The sequence below is a fragment of the Hesperophylax consimilis genome, chromosome 21 (assembly GCF_061612785.1).
Source record: "Hesperophylax consimilis isolate HC1 chromosome 21, BYU_Hcon_1.0, whole genome shotgun sequence".
Classification (NCBI taxonomy): Eukaryota; Metazoa; Arthropoda; class Insecta; order Trichoptera; family Limnephilidae; genus Hesperophylax; species Hesperophylax consimilis.
In genome coordinates this window covers 30,030,979-30,048,950 of record NC_142856.1, presented here as the reverse complement: position 1 = coordinate 30,048,950, position 17,972 = coordinate 30,030,979, and the positions used below count along the sequence as shown (strand labels likewise).

At 32.9% G+C, this 17,972-nt stretch overlaps 1 protein-coding gene across 1 annotated transcript in view; it reads right to left on the bottom strand.

Annotated features, from left to right (window-relative positions):
• Nucleotides 1–4,181: 4,181 nt before the first annotated feature.
• The window catches only part of rk (G-protein coupled receptor rickets), a 564,913-nt gene continuing 551,122 nt past the window's right edge, over nucleotides 4,182–17,972 (bottom strand). The window contains exons 13-18 of the mRNA XM_089644727.1: nucleotides 16,163–16,234; nucleotides 14,614–14,740; nucleotides 13,435–13,615; nucleotides 8,291–8,467; nucleotides 6,756–6,950; nucleotides 4,182–6,168 (exon numbers count right to left, since the gene is read on the bottom strand). Of these exons, the coding sequence (XP_089500853.1) occupies nucleotides 4,517–6,168; nucleotides 6,756–6,950; nucleotides 8,291–8,467; nucleotides 13,435–13,615; nucleotides 14,614–14,740; nucleotides 16,163–16,234 (2,404 nt within the window). The 3' untranslated portion in view covers nucleotides 4,182–4,516. The remainder of the gene's footprint in view (nucleotides 6,169–6,755; nucleotides 6,951–8,290; nucleotides 8,468–13,434; nucleotides 13,616–14,613; nucleotides 14,741–16,162; nucleotides 16,235–17,972) is intronic.

Below are 17,972 nucleotides of genomic sequence, written 5' to 3'. Positions count from 1 at the left end.
CATTGAAAATGGTTTTAAAATACTGCAACAATTCGATAACATTATTATTCATTTTTTTATATGCCTATAACCAAATAATGAAGATTTTTCAATTTTTTTAAAACCATCTACTAAATGAAAAGTTTAGATTTACTAAACGTTATTTTTCTTAAAGAAGATATCTTTATTTTCAGCATAAATTTATTATTAAACTGATGTTCTGGATGTTTTAGCTAACATCAGAATCGTGGTAAGTAATTATTATTTGTTAATTACGTGTAATAATTAATTATTATTGGATAATTAGGTAAAATCTCATCCTGAATCACAATGGTGATGGTTATTGTAAGTATATTATCAATTGATGGCGAAAAATAGTCAAGAGACTGAAATAACAGGTGATGAAGAAGAGATATTGGACAACCGTTCATACTGTTTTATAGTCCTTTCTTGTCGCTCTCTCGTGTTGTCACTTTCATACTAAACGTCAGCCACACTGAAGTTGTAAAATTCATTTGAAAAATTTCAAATTAAAAATATCTAACTTCTGAGATGCAGCTTTCAGAGAAAAGATTGTACTGATGATAGTCAACTTCCATGAAGAGGAAACAACAGTTTGTTGAAGACGATTAGTTTTATACAACAACATTTTTACATGTACTATCAACAAGTATTAAGTTAATTTAAAATTCCATATTAACAGATATTCATTTTGAAAATATCAAACATTTCGTTAAATTATTGTCATGCCATTTTTAAGATTATTCCTAAAATCATTCTTCCTTTTTATTTTACAAATCACTCCATTTTATTTTAAATTACGAGTTATGATTTTAATCGATAGTCTTACGTAACCTTCGATTAATGTTTGTAGGTTTGATGTTCAGCAACAAATGCTATTTTTAATCGACCAGACACACAACAGGGATGCTTTATCGAAGCTATTAGCCCCCTAATTAATTAATAATGTAAAAGATACAGAATAATTAAATAATTTAATGCTCTGTAGCTCATAATGGAAATGATGTTGTGAGCTAGAAAAAATGGCATTGGCCTAGAAAATCTCTGATAATTTCTCGATGCCTAATGAATATTAGACATCGATTAACGACTACCTACATGAAGATAAGATAGGCGATCAAATTAATTGAAATGTAAAGCGTATATATATATATATATATATATATTTTTTTTTTTTAATTGTGTTTTAAATTTAAATTAAATATTTTAGTTTTAACTATCCACAATCAATTTATCATACAATCTTTCATTCAAATTTAATTATTTATATTATTTAAAAAATATTTACAATAATTATATAAATATCATAGAACAGTGGGAATACAATTAATTTTAGTACGAAACTAGGTACAGTATAAAATTTGGCTTTGTATTATTTTATTATAAAATGTACGAAAATTATAAAACTATTCTTAAGACACATTTTTAAGTTTATAAAATCTTCGAAGACTAAATCTGTAAGTAAAATATATACTTTGTTTTAAAAAATTATCGTTGAAAACTATGTTTGTCTACAAATCTACAAATTAATATTCTTTTAAATATTTTAAATTTACAAAATGGTATGAAAAAGAATATTATTATTTTTTTAAATCAAAGGTAACATCAAGTTGTTGACATGTCAGAAACCCGTAATTATATATTTTTTTTCATTTTTTTATTTACATAAATTCAAAGTCGCAAAATTGTGGAAAATAATGTTGAAAATATTTTTTTATGTCAAATTAATATTCATTATAACCAACAGTTGTACAAATTGTACCTTCTTGCAGCAGGTTTTTGTCCCTATGTCCTGGGTCCTGTAGGAGGCTTCTATTTTCGTCTGACAGAAGTGATGTGACAGTTGATATTGACAAAATTTAACAAAATACACAGTTTTAAGGCGACATAAGACTAATAACGGGGGTTTACTTGACGCTCACATTGTAATTATTTCTGATGAACGTATTACTAAAACCTCAAATGTTTGTAGAAGGATCCCTACGGATGTAAGATATTCATATTTAAGATTAATAAAAATAGGACTATAACATCAAACTATTTTATGTAAAACTGTTTGAAAATTTTATACAACGTTTTTTAACTATAAAATTAGCGGTAAGTACCATATTTTATTTTTCTAGACGATGAATTTGTAATTTACCAAGAGATCCCTCTAGAAAAAAATGAGATTTTAGTAATATGTTCATCAGAAATAATTAAAATAAACCCCACGGAAAGATCGATTTGCTAGGACTGCCAGGGCATATTTGACTGTATGTCCGTCCATTGAGCCGGGCCGCGCGCCGAATTTTATTTTTACGCAACTGCATCACTTATGTTGTGAGGATTCTCACTTTATGAGATTTGATGTGTCAAATTCAACCGTAAGTCTGTCCAACATACCAGGGCCGCGCGTTGCATATTTTTGTGCACGGCTTCTTTACTTACGTCTTTAAGATTCTGTCCCAATTTTAGGGTATTTTTCTCGTCTTAAGTGAGAACTTTACATATCATAGCGTTTCTCCACGCCATCTATCTATTTAAAAGGGACTTATTTTTTAAAAATATTAATTTCAGAACCGGGTCACTATTTTGAAGTCGTATAACCTCCGTGCGTTTTCCGTAAAAAATGTTTACTTAGCACTGTTCCATAGATAGATAGATATTTATTTTCCTTGGCTCGAAACAAATTATCAATTTTTTAGCTGTCCATCTTACACACTCTGTCATCTATATAAAAAAATAATTTATAATGAAAAAAGAAATAAGTTATATTAAATCTCAAATTTGACTTTTGTCGTAAAAAGTGCAGAAGATTTTTTTAAATTAATTTATTTAGTTAACCTACTACAAGTGTATGTACGGACCAAATATATTTTTTTGCAATTCACCAATCATGGCACCTTTCGAACACGGAGAAGCAATAATTTTTGGAAATTTTGGTTGTTTTATTGATTATTGGCATATCATAAAGATTTAGTTGGTAAATATACTGGAATATTATGATAATACAGGATTTTCCAATTAAAGGTGTTATTTTGATATTCAATCGTAAAATTTCAATGGTTTCGTTGCTTGTGTGGCACGTAGCGCCATCTTGTTGAAAGTAAACGCTGTCCAGATCAATACCATCCAATTCCGGCCATAAAAAATCATTAATCATCTCTCGATAGCGCAATCCATTCACCGTAATTTTTGCACCGTTGCTCCAGCCTCATTTTCGAAAAATTAAGGTCCAATGACTTCGCCGGACCATAAACAGCACCAAACAGTCACACTTTGAGGATAGAGAGGCTTTTCAACAATAATTATTGGGTTTTTCGAGCCCCAGATGCGACAATTTTGCTTGTTGACGAAGCCACCAAGGTGGAAATGGGCCTCATCACCAAGATGATTTGCATTTAATTCACTCAAGTGAATTTTAATAATTTCAATGCGTTGTTGAAGCATGTATCGTTCCATTTTTATTAATGGCGTAGTTTCTACTTGTCAAATGTTAAAAAATGACAACTTAAAAAGTAACATCTACCAAAATAGCGGGCTATTTAAAATAACACCTCTTATTGGAAAACCCTATACAAACGTACATAAATACAAACATGCTTATAAATTTTATTGAAATTGATTAGAAACATAATACGTATTAAATTAGAATTTTATTTTTCTTTATCAACTTAAGATAAGTTTATGCAACTTTGTATAATAAATATAAAGCTTTAAGGAACTTTAGGTTTTAACAAATGAGATAGGCATGTTAATTGACTGTATATTAAATAAAACTCCAGAGTTTAAAATGGATAAAGCATGAATTGTATAAAATTAATAAAATTCTTGTAGCAAATTAATTCTACTTAAAATTAAACTGATTATAATTTATTGTCATAGATGGACGGAAAATGAGACACCTTAATAAACGAAGAATCAAATGACATCTAGCGATACTTTACAGAAATAAGCTAAAAAATCAGGCCTTAAAAATAAACTTATTAATTTGCTTTTGGCAGACCAGCTGCATTGTTTAATTTTAGTACCTACCTAATCTTTAAAGTACATAAAAATACTTAGTTGTTTTCATATTGTTCTTAACAAATATTATAAATTATTAATACATAGGTACGGATATTTATTATTATTAAAATTACAAGGTACACAAATATTTAAAATTATTTAAAGAACTTGTTAAAAAAATACGGCAGTGAGAGCATTCAAATATGTGCGTACAATAATCAACATAAATATTAGAATATAAACAAATAATTAAACTTTCATGATTTACTCGTACATAATATAGCGCGAGTAAAAAAACAAAAACAAAAAAATTCACTTTACTGTTGTTACGATACATTGAGCAAGTTGTCTAGAAAAACTATTTTATTGGATTGTTCATTGAAATGACAAAAATATTGTGAATTTTTGTAATTTTTCGTATAAATTACTATGTAGTAATTAATCAGTAAATGTCCTTATAGAATACAATTTGACGTATTTGAATAAGCATCATTTTATAAAATGAACACTATCTCTTTATTAAATCTCAGGTGGGGTCAGGATCCAAACCCAAAGTCTTCTCAGCGTCTAAGGGTAGTTCTCTTGCAGGGTGAAGGGTTGTTAGGGGTGATCCGGAATTAGCATGTGAAACTGCGTACAAAGGTTCTGGGGTCTTCATTTCATAGGTCTCGTCTGGTTTAATAGGTGGTTGAGAATCTGTTTGAGGTTCAACCGTTTCTCCCTGAGGTCGGGAGGGACTTGGAGGCTCTTCATCCATTTGCATGGAGGTTTCTGCTGCTGATGGAATCGTTGTAAGGAATCTCACTGTCAATCTTCCCGGTGAGCCAGGCGGTTCTCCCAATTCATCTCTAATCGCGTGTTGTCTGGTTAAGCGGGGCTTTGTTCGCGCGCGGGAAGGTTCGCTCGATCCACTGGATCTGGACATGCGCCAAGTACTTGTGCTTGCTGTTGTGGCAGATCCTGATGAATCATTCCTGGAGCTGGAAAGGTTGGAATCTTGTGATGTTTTCCTGGTGACCAGCCAAGATGACGTGCGACGTTTCGGATCCAACAGACGCAATGGGATCCCACAGTGATGGTTGTGCCTCCATGAATCTGACCTAGAAGAACTAAAGTTCTCGCTTGAGGAAACTGAGCTCGCACGCTTATGTTGCTTTTGTTGTATCTCTGCAATTTGATAGGCATACTGATCAGATCGCGTACGATGACGATTATCTGGATTTCGGTGCAGACAGTTGAAGAAGTTCCTCGCTTGACCAATGAACCAGTTTTTGGTTGGAGTGCTTCTTGCGTTTCTGTTATTGGCACCGGGAACGGCGCCTCCGCTTTCACTGAGAAGCTTAGCACTGCAACTGCACGCTGTAGGATGATGAGGTTGGTTTTCTCTGGAAGACCTATCCACCAAGCTGTTGGTATTAGCTGGAGTCTGCCTGTTGCTGAAGTTAGAACTATGCCTGCACCTTCCGATCCCACGAGTTACTCTAGACTCTTCAATTGCCTTACAAATAAGCACGCAGTCCTTCTTGAATTGTTTTGTTAAAATTGCGTAGAGGAACGGATTACAGCAAGAATTCAGCGGAAGAACAAACACAGTGAAAACTTTGGCTTGTTCAAGCGAAATCAATTGCAAACCAAAAGCGGCGGTCAGTGAGAAGAACGCAATCGGCGACCAGCAAATAAAATCAGTGAAAACCAAAAGAGCCATTCTTTTAGCAATTCTTGAATCATTTGAATTCCAAGCTTGCGATCCCCTGATTGCGCAATACATTTTCAAATAACATCCCATTAAAATCAAGAATGCGACTCCATTTATAAGCATTAGGAAGACTACATACGCAAGACTTCCTGGTCCTTTGGTTGTTTCAAAAGGCAGGCATACTGCAAATTTTCGATAATCTGAGATGCCAAATAGGGGCAAAACAGCCATAGAGATGGAGAAGGTCCAACCAATAAGCATGATGTAACCAGCGTGCTTGAGAGAGAGTCTCTTGTTGAGATGCATAGCGTGTGTGATGGCGTAGTTTCTCTCCAGGGTGATAACGGCGAGAGTGAATACTGACAGCTCAGAGCTGAGGACCCCGAGGAAGCCAGCTAGTTGGCAGCCTGCAGACATCTGCCAGGGGATGGCGTACATCCGGAATTCTCCGAGGGTTGAGGCATCAACCACAGCTAGAAATCCTGAAAAAGAAATAGTTTTCATAATACTATCGAACTGAAAAATAGAAAGAAACAGTTCATAAGAAGGACTACAGAGCATGGTAGAGTGATAATTTAAATAGATGTCAGGCTAAATATGTATAAGCACGAATTTCTATATTTATTAGCATGCACGATAATGTGAGCTAACTCAAGAATAAAAGAATAAAAGCTAAATAATAAAATACATCTCGGGAGGCCCCGCTCCAAAATAGGAAAATTTTGAAAGGACCGGAAGAAGGAGGTTTATGAATAATAATAACTTGAGGAATCAATTTAAAAAAGTTTTTTGCTAGTGTTCACTAGCGAAAATTCTACATTGAAATTGCGATGGATCAGCGAGTTTAAACGGCAAGCTTTGTTGCTGCTCTTCTTTCCTTATGTATCTTTAAAAACGAATTGAAATTGTATTTTTTAATATTTTTAAATTAATAAAATGCTTGAATTGAAATGAATTCTTAACATTAGTTTACTGTTAGAAAAAATACATTTTTAAATTTGAATTTATCTGAGGTATTGAGGAAACTTGTTACGTTTTAAGGAACTTGCTACGTTTAGTATGTAATTACCAAGATAAACGCCCATGAAGAAGTCGGCAGCCGCCAGGTTACAGACCAGAAAGCGCGGCACGTCCATTTTACTCCTGCTGAAGATGAGCACAAAAACCACGGTGCCGTTACCCAGCATGGCCAACAGGAACACCACCCACACCCCGCAGCGTAGGGTCCACCAGTCGAACAGGTCCTCGCAAGGGAGGAAGGGCCCTGGAATAGAAACAAACAAATTATTAAGTATGAATTATATACTTTTGTGGTTTAAGATTTAATGAAAAAATTCCATCTTGCGTTACTTTTCTTTTATTTCATAAAATATAATAAGCTTTTGATGAATGCGGTACGCCTCCATCTGTCCTGTGAAAATAAATACAAACATGAAGCGTTTATGAAAGCATTTCTTAAAATATTCAATTAATTAAATTTTACAGAAATCCTAAATCGAAACGGAATTGTTGTAACTCTGTATTTTTTTTTTAAACTTTTAAAAATTAAATTAAATTTGATATTATTTATAATTTATGAATAAAACGTATTTTTTTGCAAAGCGCTACAAAACGGTAAAACATAATTAAATTAGTCCCAAGCAAAGCTTGAAGTAGTGTTCAAAATTTATATTTAATAATACCTACATGGAGTCCAAAAACTGGTGGGAAATGTGGTGAAACTTTTTTTTTGATTTAAGCTTCTATTTGGAGTAAATTGAGTCCGAAGTTTGAAATTTGTAGGTTAAATTTGAAAAAAATGGACGGTAGGGGATTAACATCAGCTTTTAATTTTTATTTTATTGTTTTGGTGTTTAATTCGTAGAACTCCATATAATTTTTTTAAATAAATTTAAAATAAATCAAATTTAATAATGTAATAATAATTATTAAGTTCTGCAAGTATTTATGTTATTTTTACAGTTTTTAATGTGACAGCTGTTTCGGCTTTTGAGGCCATTATCAAACTGTGGATATGTCCACACGGCGACGACTTATTTATATGATTTTATTTATCCCCACCCATTTAAATTTCTATAATGTTCAAAAATAGAAATATAATAAAACAGAAATACTTGCAGAACTTAATAATTATTATAACATTATTAAATTTGATTTATTTTAAATTTATTTAAAAAAAACAGCTTTTAAAATGAGTTGAAGCGTAGAACCGGTTGCAAAGGTTTTTTTTAAACTCTTAATTTGCCAAAAGAGGAAAAAAAATGTAAACAATCGTAATCCTCAGATCAAAAAAACTCTTGTACTACGAGTTTCCGTACACCGTGTATATGTAGTACATGATCATGGTGATTCTGGATATTGCTGCAAAAGCTCAGTAGTTACTTCAAAATATTCAGGCGTTAAAAATACGTTTGTGGTAATATTAATCCCTTTTCCAGGAATACTAAATTACAGGAATACAATTTTATGATTAAAAAACATAGTTCACTAGAATGAGATTTTTATGAGGCATGCACTACAACTAATATGTATTCCTTCAACAAAAAAATCTCTGAATGGCAACTGGGAAAAGATCAAAAGTCAATAAATTGAAAGTCTTGTCACCTGGTAAGGGAAGACACTTGGCTCTCCTCTGCTGGTCGCCCATCTGCTGTTTGAAGAGGCTGTCCTCCTCGAAGTACTCGTCAGCGTAGGTGGGCAGGTTCCCAGGGTACGTGAAGTCGGAGCCGAAGTTCTCCCACAACTCCTTCATCTGGGATCCGAACTTCTTACTTAGGTTTTCTGGAAACAGCACAAGTAGAACATTTTATAAAAGTGGTAGCAATTCCAGAGGAGAGACTCGAGTTGTCCATTCTCCACAGATGTATCTATAGACGAAAGTTTTCCACAATATTCTCGAGGTGGCTTGGAGTTGTATTCAGAATGCCAGAAGATGAAAGACTGGACCTGCAATTGCTGAACTAGTCCCATACAAAAATGCAAAATGTCCCACCACCTCATAAAATATATTTGTCCCACCACTTTTTATTTGTATTATTACTACAAATGTTTTGATGGGTTGAGGTATATATGTATTGGCACTACATTACTATTTTTCAAGTTTGCGATATATTCGAGCCGTACAGCATGGGTCCTTACAATATATGAGACATTTGTAGTGCATCTTGAATGAGAGACTCAACACTACCTCAAACACCTCATCCAAACGTTATTGTACTCCTAAACAATACCAATCTACAGTGGCGTAGCTAAACCAAGCACATTGGGGGTTTATTTGATGGGGGGAGGGAATGAAGGGGGATGTTATGACCAAACCCATTCTGAAATCGTATCCTTAACTAACACTACGCTGAAGTGGCACAGCCCGACGAGATAATCTGATTGTGCGCTAATTTATTTATTTTTATTTATTTATTCATTAAGACATACACAGTACAATAAGATACAGTTAAGGATATTTTTCGTTGTTACATAGTTGTAGTACCTATTACGTATGTCCAAAAAATATCATTACTTAATTTCACCTGAGATTGTTATAAAAGGAAGGAAGAGTGTGGATAGATAATAAATGAATTGAAATCAAGAATTATAATATGCTCACGAATTGTCTAATAAAAGGGAATAAAATTGGTTTTATTGTAATTCATTAAAACAATAGAATTCCACAATGTAATTATTAACAGTTGAAATATAGACATTATTTAAAAAAAAACTTTTATTTTTTGGCGGCTTTTAGAGCGCAACAGAGCATGTAACATGTAATTTACCTCATATGAGAATTTCTATACTGTGACATGGAAACTTGTAATATTCACAATATTCAAAGTTCAAAACACCACGTCCCTATTTGATAGTTTTCACACCTCATTAGGGGCAAGTTGTTAAGCCGGCCTACCCTACTTCAGGGAAGCTACTCGCCTGCTTGCCACAGTACGAGAAATATCTAGAAGTGTGATCTATACCGAACGGAAAGAAAACGGTTGTCTTAAATTAACACAAGACCTTTCGACTGCTGGGCTTCACTATTTCACTGCTTATGAAATTTAGTGCGCAAGAAAGAATTTCGGTCTTGTTTCGAACGATTTCATCAGAAGTTATTTAAAATTGAGTATACTTTAGGCACACAGATACACCCACATACACATCCACACATTTTATACTACATGCGAACAAATATATATTAAATTGTGTAATGATTATATGTTATACCATATAATACATTAAATAGGTGAAAAGATTACAAACTTTGGAGGTGATTCTATATGATAGTACAAATAAAAAAGACAGTATATATTTTTTTCAAAATTTTAACTTTTTACGATAGTTTTCAGGTAAAAAAATTGCATTTTTGTATGGAGAACAAATAATATTCTTCGATGGAAAAATATTATGGAAAAAAACGGAATTTTCTGAAAGTTCTACAATTTTTTTGCTTGTGCACTTCACCCTAGGACACCCTGTATATATATATATATATATATTTCCCTCTCTATTTCTATAATTTGATCTTAATTATATTATAGTGATTTGTTTTTGGGGTATTATGCCGTGTTGCGCTACCTCTTTCTTTAGCCAATGTTTTGTACAGCATTGCAGTGTACATCATCAGGGCAGATGTGTAATCGTCATCACATCATCATCACATCATCATTGCATCAACACGGCATAATACCCCAAAAACAAATCACTATAATACTTTTGGCCGTGAAAATCTCAAAACATACCCGATCTTAATAAATAATATCTGTGTAATTAATATGAACATTTGAATTTTGCATACAACTTTAGAAGATAATTTAATCGTTTGGTAAGAAAGTAATTTGTTTGGAATCTAGCTAACGCAGTTCATTTTTTTTACATCGAATTTGTCTTTAATTGCTTTTACTAGGCATTTATCGTTTTGACTAAATTGTTCTGATGTTTTCCGGCAGGCTGTTGAATTATTTTTCCCTAGATATGTGCATTGTGGTTCCATGATAACTCAACACAGTGAAAATTCAACACACCTTTAAAAAGTGATATAAAGTCATTAGAAACGACAATTTTTTTTAAACCTAACCAAATCCAACTTAACCTAACCTACTTAACCCAGTTAATAAAGTTTTTGTTTCATCACTTTTTAAGACTTTATAAAAAGTGATGAAACAATTTATATAAATTCATAAAAAGTGATGAAACAAAAACTTTATTAACTGGGTTGAGTAGGTTAGGTTAGGTTGGATTAGGTTCCCTTTTTATGACTTTATATAACTTTTTAAAGATGTGATGAATTATCATTGTGATGATTTATCCGGTCACCGTGCATTGTATACATATACTATCTGAATCCCCGGCGTTGTTCGGGCTTTATGTTTTGTTAAATCTAATGGAGACAGTTACTGATTTCTTGATTTGAAGGTCGAGTGTGCGAAATTTCATCAAAATCTGTAGATTTGTATAAAAATGACGCGGCAGCTACAGATTTTAGTTTTTCGCGGGCAATCGCACTATCGTAACTTCGTTTTATGAAAATAAAATGAATGAATACGAAATGCGTGTTACTGTAACGCTTTTTGAATCGTTGGCTAAAGAAGGAGGAACCTCGAAACGGCATAATAACCAAAAAATAAATAACTTTAACAATTCTATCGGTTTATCTCTTCAGTGTTACTTTCCCATATTGTGGACAAAGAAGTGGGACAAATACGTTGGCAAAACTAAAGTACTGAAGCATTTAACTTTGTCGCAATTCAAGTTGGTTTTATTAACAATAATAATAATTGGTCGTGGTTTCGAGTTCAAATCTCGCGTGACTTACATTCATTGAATTAATAATCCTTATTTTAATATTACGTACTCGTAGCTGTAGTAATTGTTATGGCCGCAGTTAAATTTTTTTCATTTTTATACAACGTAAATAAACATATTACGTTGAAAAGCTTATACATTTTTTAAATGGTATGACAACTGACAAGTATACTGTATCGTAATTTTTATTCGAAATTTAGACGTAGAAGACTGTAAGGTCAAATCACAATAACGAAAAATATTCCACGTCATAAAACCACATTTGGACAAAGAAATTATATTTATTTTTCGACGAAACTACACAACAGCGAATAGAAAATTTTAATGATTACAAATCAAGAATAAAAATCTGGGTGAAAGAGATTAATAAAAAAAATATGTTAAAAACATTAAAAACAGCATAGAAAACTAATAAAACAGAAATGAATAACTTTAGTTCTTTCCTAGTGAGGAAGACTAAGAAATACAATTTACTGTACATATATTTATTATCATATTTTGTACGAACAATGTTTAAATATTCGCTTTAATAAAAAAAAAAAATATTTTTTTTAATACATAAATATGGCTGTGTGAACTTTTTCACATAAAAATTTAATTTCGATTTGAGGGCAAAATACCCCACAAACAAATAATAAAATATAGGCAGCTAAAAAATTGATTTCCCGTGATTTAAGAGGTAAGTTGTGAGTTAATCGCAATTATTTAAAAAATAACGGCGCTCTATTTATAATTCAAATTAAATGAAATATAAAATAAAAATGATAAAAAAAGGATTTTAATTAAATTTTACTTTAAATTACAAATGACCGATTTACGTTGGAACACAAATTTGTCGGAGATTTCTACCCAAATAAAAGCTTTTCTACGATGTTTATATTTTTATCATTATAAAGTAGGTAATTAGTAATTACAGTTAGCTCAAAAAAATAAATTAGTTTGTAAATTGAGATTACTGTGAATTGTATTGTGTATTATATCACGCACCTGAGTTTGTCTTTAAAATATAAAATGACGAAATGCGAAAATGTTAGGATTTTTATGAACACGTGTTACGACATCATCACAAGGTATGTTGTGGTAACATTGGTATTTTACTATTTTTTTCCAGGAAACCTATCAATTCATTTGTTAAGGGCTTGCAATCCCGTTTTTAACCGGGATTAATTTGAAAATTTCTTAATAAATTAATAACGTTTACTTGAAAGCTCAATATCGTGTATTATAAACTGTATATTATTATACTGATTTCGACCGGTCGGTGGCCGAGTTGACATCGCGTTTGGGTCCCACTCTGGCGTAGAGTGTTCAATTCCTCGGCTGGCTAAGTCCTCCATCACAACACAAGCAACATTTTCAGCTTTCCGTGGTGGTAGTAGGAGATTTTCAAATATTGTCAGGTTATTCGTAACCCAGGAATGTTTGTCTTTCTTTTTTTTTAAAAAAAAGAAAAAGATATTATGTATTACTTGCATCTCTATTTGTTTCTCTTGTTTCTCTATTTGTGTCTCTTGTTTCTCTATTTGCATCTCTTACTTTTGTTGAACTATTTGTCATTCGAGTGAGCTTTCACATAATTTTATAATTTTGTATTTTTGTTTTTATTTGATATAGATGTATAAAAAATAATGTTTGCGTCCGAGTAGATTTTTTAAATAGTTCTCACGTAAGAGATTTCTTCTGTAAAAACCCAGTATAAATACATGGGGGCACACATGAGGTAAAATAACACTGCATCAGAGTCTGTAACATAAAACCAATATGACATAATATGTCCTATTGGTTATATACTAACACGACAGTGAAATAGTGATTCACATAAATTGAGTCTCTTCTCTGGGGGCTGTGCCTCACGGAGTTGCCTCGAGGGTAGCAGGTGAGTCTTGAAAGCAGTTATGGGGTGCGAGTGCTACAAGAAGGCGGCTGTAAAAACATACAAGAAAGATTCTTTATTTACTTACCATACTGAGGCCATATATCAGTCCTATTGTCGTTCCACAGGCTGGTGTCAAAGTCAGTGCCTGAAGGGAAGATGACCTCCTCCTGCGGGGGAATAAAGTTGTCATCGGTAGCATCATGACCCGTACCCTCCACTAGGGGAAGGAAAGCACAGCAATGGTAGGCGTAGGAAAGGACCAACGTCTGTAAAACAAAACAAAACAAAACAAATCACATTTTAGATGGTAGACACACAAGCAGCCCTGATTTAATTAGTGTAATTATCTACCAACTAGAACTACCCGATCCAAAATTATTTTTCATTGTAATAATAATAAATATCAGGAGTCATTTAGACACTCGCTTGTACCTCGGATACATGCAGTGGGCAATACTTTCACAAAAATGTAATATGTGTACAACTGCACGTAATGTAGTTACAAGAAGGCTATAATAGCATTCCTCTAAGATATTATTCTTTTATAGTATTGGTATCACAAATTGTATTAGATAAATTTACTCCACAATTTAATTACAACATGAATTTAAATAAAATATCGTAAGAATGTAAAAGCCATTACGGGCATATAATAATGAATACATATATTGACTTCACTGAACCTTTTAGATAAGGTATATCAAATTCCTGAAACTTTGAAACACAAGAATAAGCAAGTATCCGATACTCATGTAGTGTACTCATGTCGCAAATAAATTGTCGCGCGCAGCCCGTGTACGCCTGTTACTGAAATTACGATACCCGCATCGCCACTTTAATCTTTGTTGAATTCTCGAAACGTCAAATCCAGAATGATTTTATAACCTTACTTTTAACCAAACAGTTGATGCAGCCGTCAATTTATATAGTCATTCATTGTTTTTGTTTCTAACATTTTTACAATTTTCTGACACATGTGACGCCATGTTGGTCTAGACGATGTCAGCGGCGACAACCTCGCCCGGCTGGTTGCCGGAGACTGGAGTCGCCGACGAGTTTACAAAATAACGGCAACTTGTGTCTCTGTCCGAACCTCCGAACTGACGCAATGGCGGTAGTCGCCAAGATACCTGAATTGTCGAGTATCGGATACTAGCATATCCTTGTGGTAAAAAGGTCTATAATTGCCAACTCGACAACTTGAGCTATTTTACTGTCCTAATAATATTTAGGCCAGTGTAAATAAAAACATAACTCTCCATACCTGTACTCTGGGAAACGTTTCAGGCTGATGAAATTCCTTTAGAAAGGGATTGTTGAAAGTCTTCAGATGAAGAAGATGCTGTAAGCCACTCGGTGGAAGGTGAGGGAAGATATTGTTTCCCAGGTTCCTGAGAGATAAAAATAATGCTTACCATTAATATTGTACGAACCTAAGCTTGTGCCAGATGGCAAGTTCATTCAAACGTTCAATTTAATTTTATTTGAGATAATTCACTAGTATTTCATCATTCTCTTGATATCGTTGATTTCAGTTTACTAAATGCATATTGGAGAAAGTTAAATTAAATTGTTAATTACGTTCCCTCTCCCCCTGTTGTGTGTAAGATATCTCAGTTATTTTCATTAGGTTGTTTTTTATGGTTTTCTCTTAAATTATGTTTTTTATATTAATTTTATGTAGAAACTTCACAGGATAATTGCAACATGTAAAATGTAACTATTTATATAGTATTGTAAAATTGTTTGTTTCCCCAATACATTAACATAAAATAAAAAGCTTGTCAAACAAATACAGCTATCTAATTGGCCGTGATCTTCATACCTTCAATAATATTTGTCTAAATTCTAACATCGATATTCTTCGGATTCACTGCCAATATTTAAAAGGAGCACCATGTCATTGATATAAACTGTTCAATGCCCACACATATACATACACATACTCACACTTACACACATATACACGTTATGCGGTAATTACTAAATATACATACCACATTAAGACGTTACAAGGAAACGTATCATACCTTGAAATATTTTATATCTATAAATTGTTTCATCGCTGTAACCAATGTATTATTTGTTTCTATAAAATAAAATAAATGAATATGTCCTGTGGATAAGTCATCAAGAGAATGGAAAAATACACCCTTAATAATTTTCACTTACACTTAAAAGACACCATTCAAATTGTGATTCGGTAAATTAATCAGCATAACTAATTCGTTTGTCTGTTCTGTGCGTTAGTCTTTGTTGAATGAACACAATTTTGATTTTTCTAAATTGAAACTGATTTGTTAAGAATTCAGACTATCACGGTGATAATTTATCTTGACATTATGGTTTAAAAATTAGATATAAGATTACCAGTTACTTGCTTCTTATGAACGCATACAAAATAGATATATGTTAGTATCGAAAGATTAGAAACGTGAGATGATTTACTGATAGACCCTTCAAATTTTTGCAACAAGCAAAGAAATGAAACTGAAGATTTTGCAGATATTATAAGGGTGGTCTAATATTATCATGAAAATATTCAGTGCCCAACGGAACGTAGCGAAGAAAATCATTTTACGTTACCATATTAAAAAAGTCGATTAAGATGCATAAACACGCCATCCGCATACGGACAACATCCGGAAGATTCAGGACTTCCGGCGTCTAGATTTCGTAAGATGAAAAAACATCTTCTCGGTGTTGAAGCGAAGCCCTTTTCGGAGAATATCGTTGCTGTTTTTATGAAGTTACCTAATATTTTTGGCATTTTACAAACTGAAATGTAGATATTATGAATTTCTTTTACTTACAGGTCTTCAATTTTGGAAATGGGTAGAAAAGCATCCGGATGAATTATGGCAATTTGATTGTCTTCCATGTCTCTGAAAAATCAAAGAACAACAAATTTTCAGTAAATTTAAGCAGATTTACAAATATAAACTAACATATTTTTGCACAGTTGTAAAAAACAGTTACTTTGTAGCTTGCCAAAAATATCTTAATTTAAACAAGGACGTGAAAATAGTTAATTATAACACAAAAATATCAATTAAAATATGAAACAAAAAATAAGTCCGTCACTCCTGGACACACTGATCCCCAGATTCCTATCCAGCCCTCATACCCTTTTACTTACCAGATCTTCCTCTTTTTTTTTGTCTTAAAAAAAAACACCACACAGCATCCTCAAAGATGACAAAGGCCGCGAGGAAAATTATTTTCTTCAGGGCCTCCTGTTCCGTCACGCCGTTTGCTTTGACAGCTTTGACGTGTGCTAACCAATCGTATGGTCAGAATTTGAACTGTGTAGTTTAAATTCACACATGTCAGCTTTAACCACGGAGGGCCGTGAGCCGAACATTCGCACAAAACCGTTCATCCTGTCAAAACACCATCGCCGGTTATTTATCTGAATAATCACTTAATACGTATTTTATCGCAATTTAATTTAAAATAACGAGTGCTAACGAACCACGATCACCGTCCCAGTGCTGACAGATGAGTCTCACCATGCAGATTTCATTCGCCACCCGGTAAGTTGATTGTGAATTAACCTTACGAATTGTGTTTTCGCATTCGCCTGTCACAAGCCATACACTTCATTTATGCTTTATCTCTGTAGCCCTTTAAAGTACGGCTATCCCAACCCTTGTTCGTTCCTCGAACACCTCCATATTAAAAAAAATTGCACCGTCGCTACTGGGACTTGATCACAGAACTCTAGTGTCTCCTGGACTGACGTTTGATTTTACAATTACTCATCTCTATCATTTTTATTTTTTAATAGAAGTATTGTATTCGTCTTAATATTTGAAAGCATAACTTTCAACAAGTGTATTTTCATAAAATAATTAAATTAAGGCCATCTTTCAATAGATTATAACGTACGTTACGTTTATCATCAATGGAAAAACATGTAAACTCAAATGTATATATGACACCATAAAGTGAATTTGAAATTATCGAAGAAGTAAAAATATATCAACATTAAGATTTGTGATGTTATTATCTTCTAGAAAGTAAATGAATATCTTTGTTATTTAATTCAAATAGTATTGTACAGCTAACATGAAGTAGGTAATATAAATCATTTCCCCTAAGTTCAGGCCTCCATACATCACTTCCGCTAAAGTGCTGTACACACAATATGGCTGTCCTTTCTTCGGTCATTGACTTCCGGTCCAATATCCGGCGATCCGTTACCAGCCTAGTGCCAGTACAGCCTGCCGGATATCCGATATGCCGATTAATGGGATCCAAAGTATATTTCACTAAATTTATTTTGTTTGGTTATTTTGGATTGTTTGAAAGATCTCTGAATGTAAGATTCAATACGAAAAATAATATTTAATGGTTATTTTACTTGACATTTTTTCTACAAAATAACTTATATCTTCGAGCATTTTAAATATGTTAAAAATATATCTTTTCGAATTCGGTTTTACTTCTTGATTGAATGAATGAATGAAGTGGAATTTTCGAAGTGGAAATCAATCCTCTTCTCGGCTTCCGATCGAGCTGAAATTCGGCAGAAAGACTCGTTGTCGATGACAATGCATTCTATCAACTACAATAAAGACACATTTTTCAGAAATTCAATGACATTATATTTTAAAATCT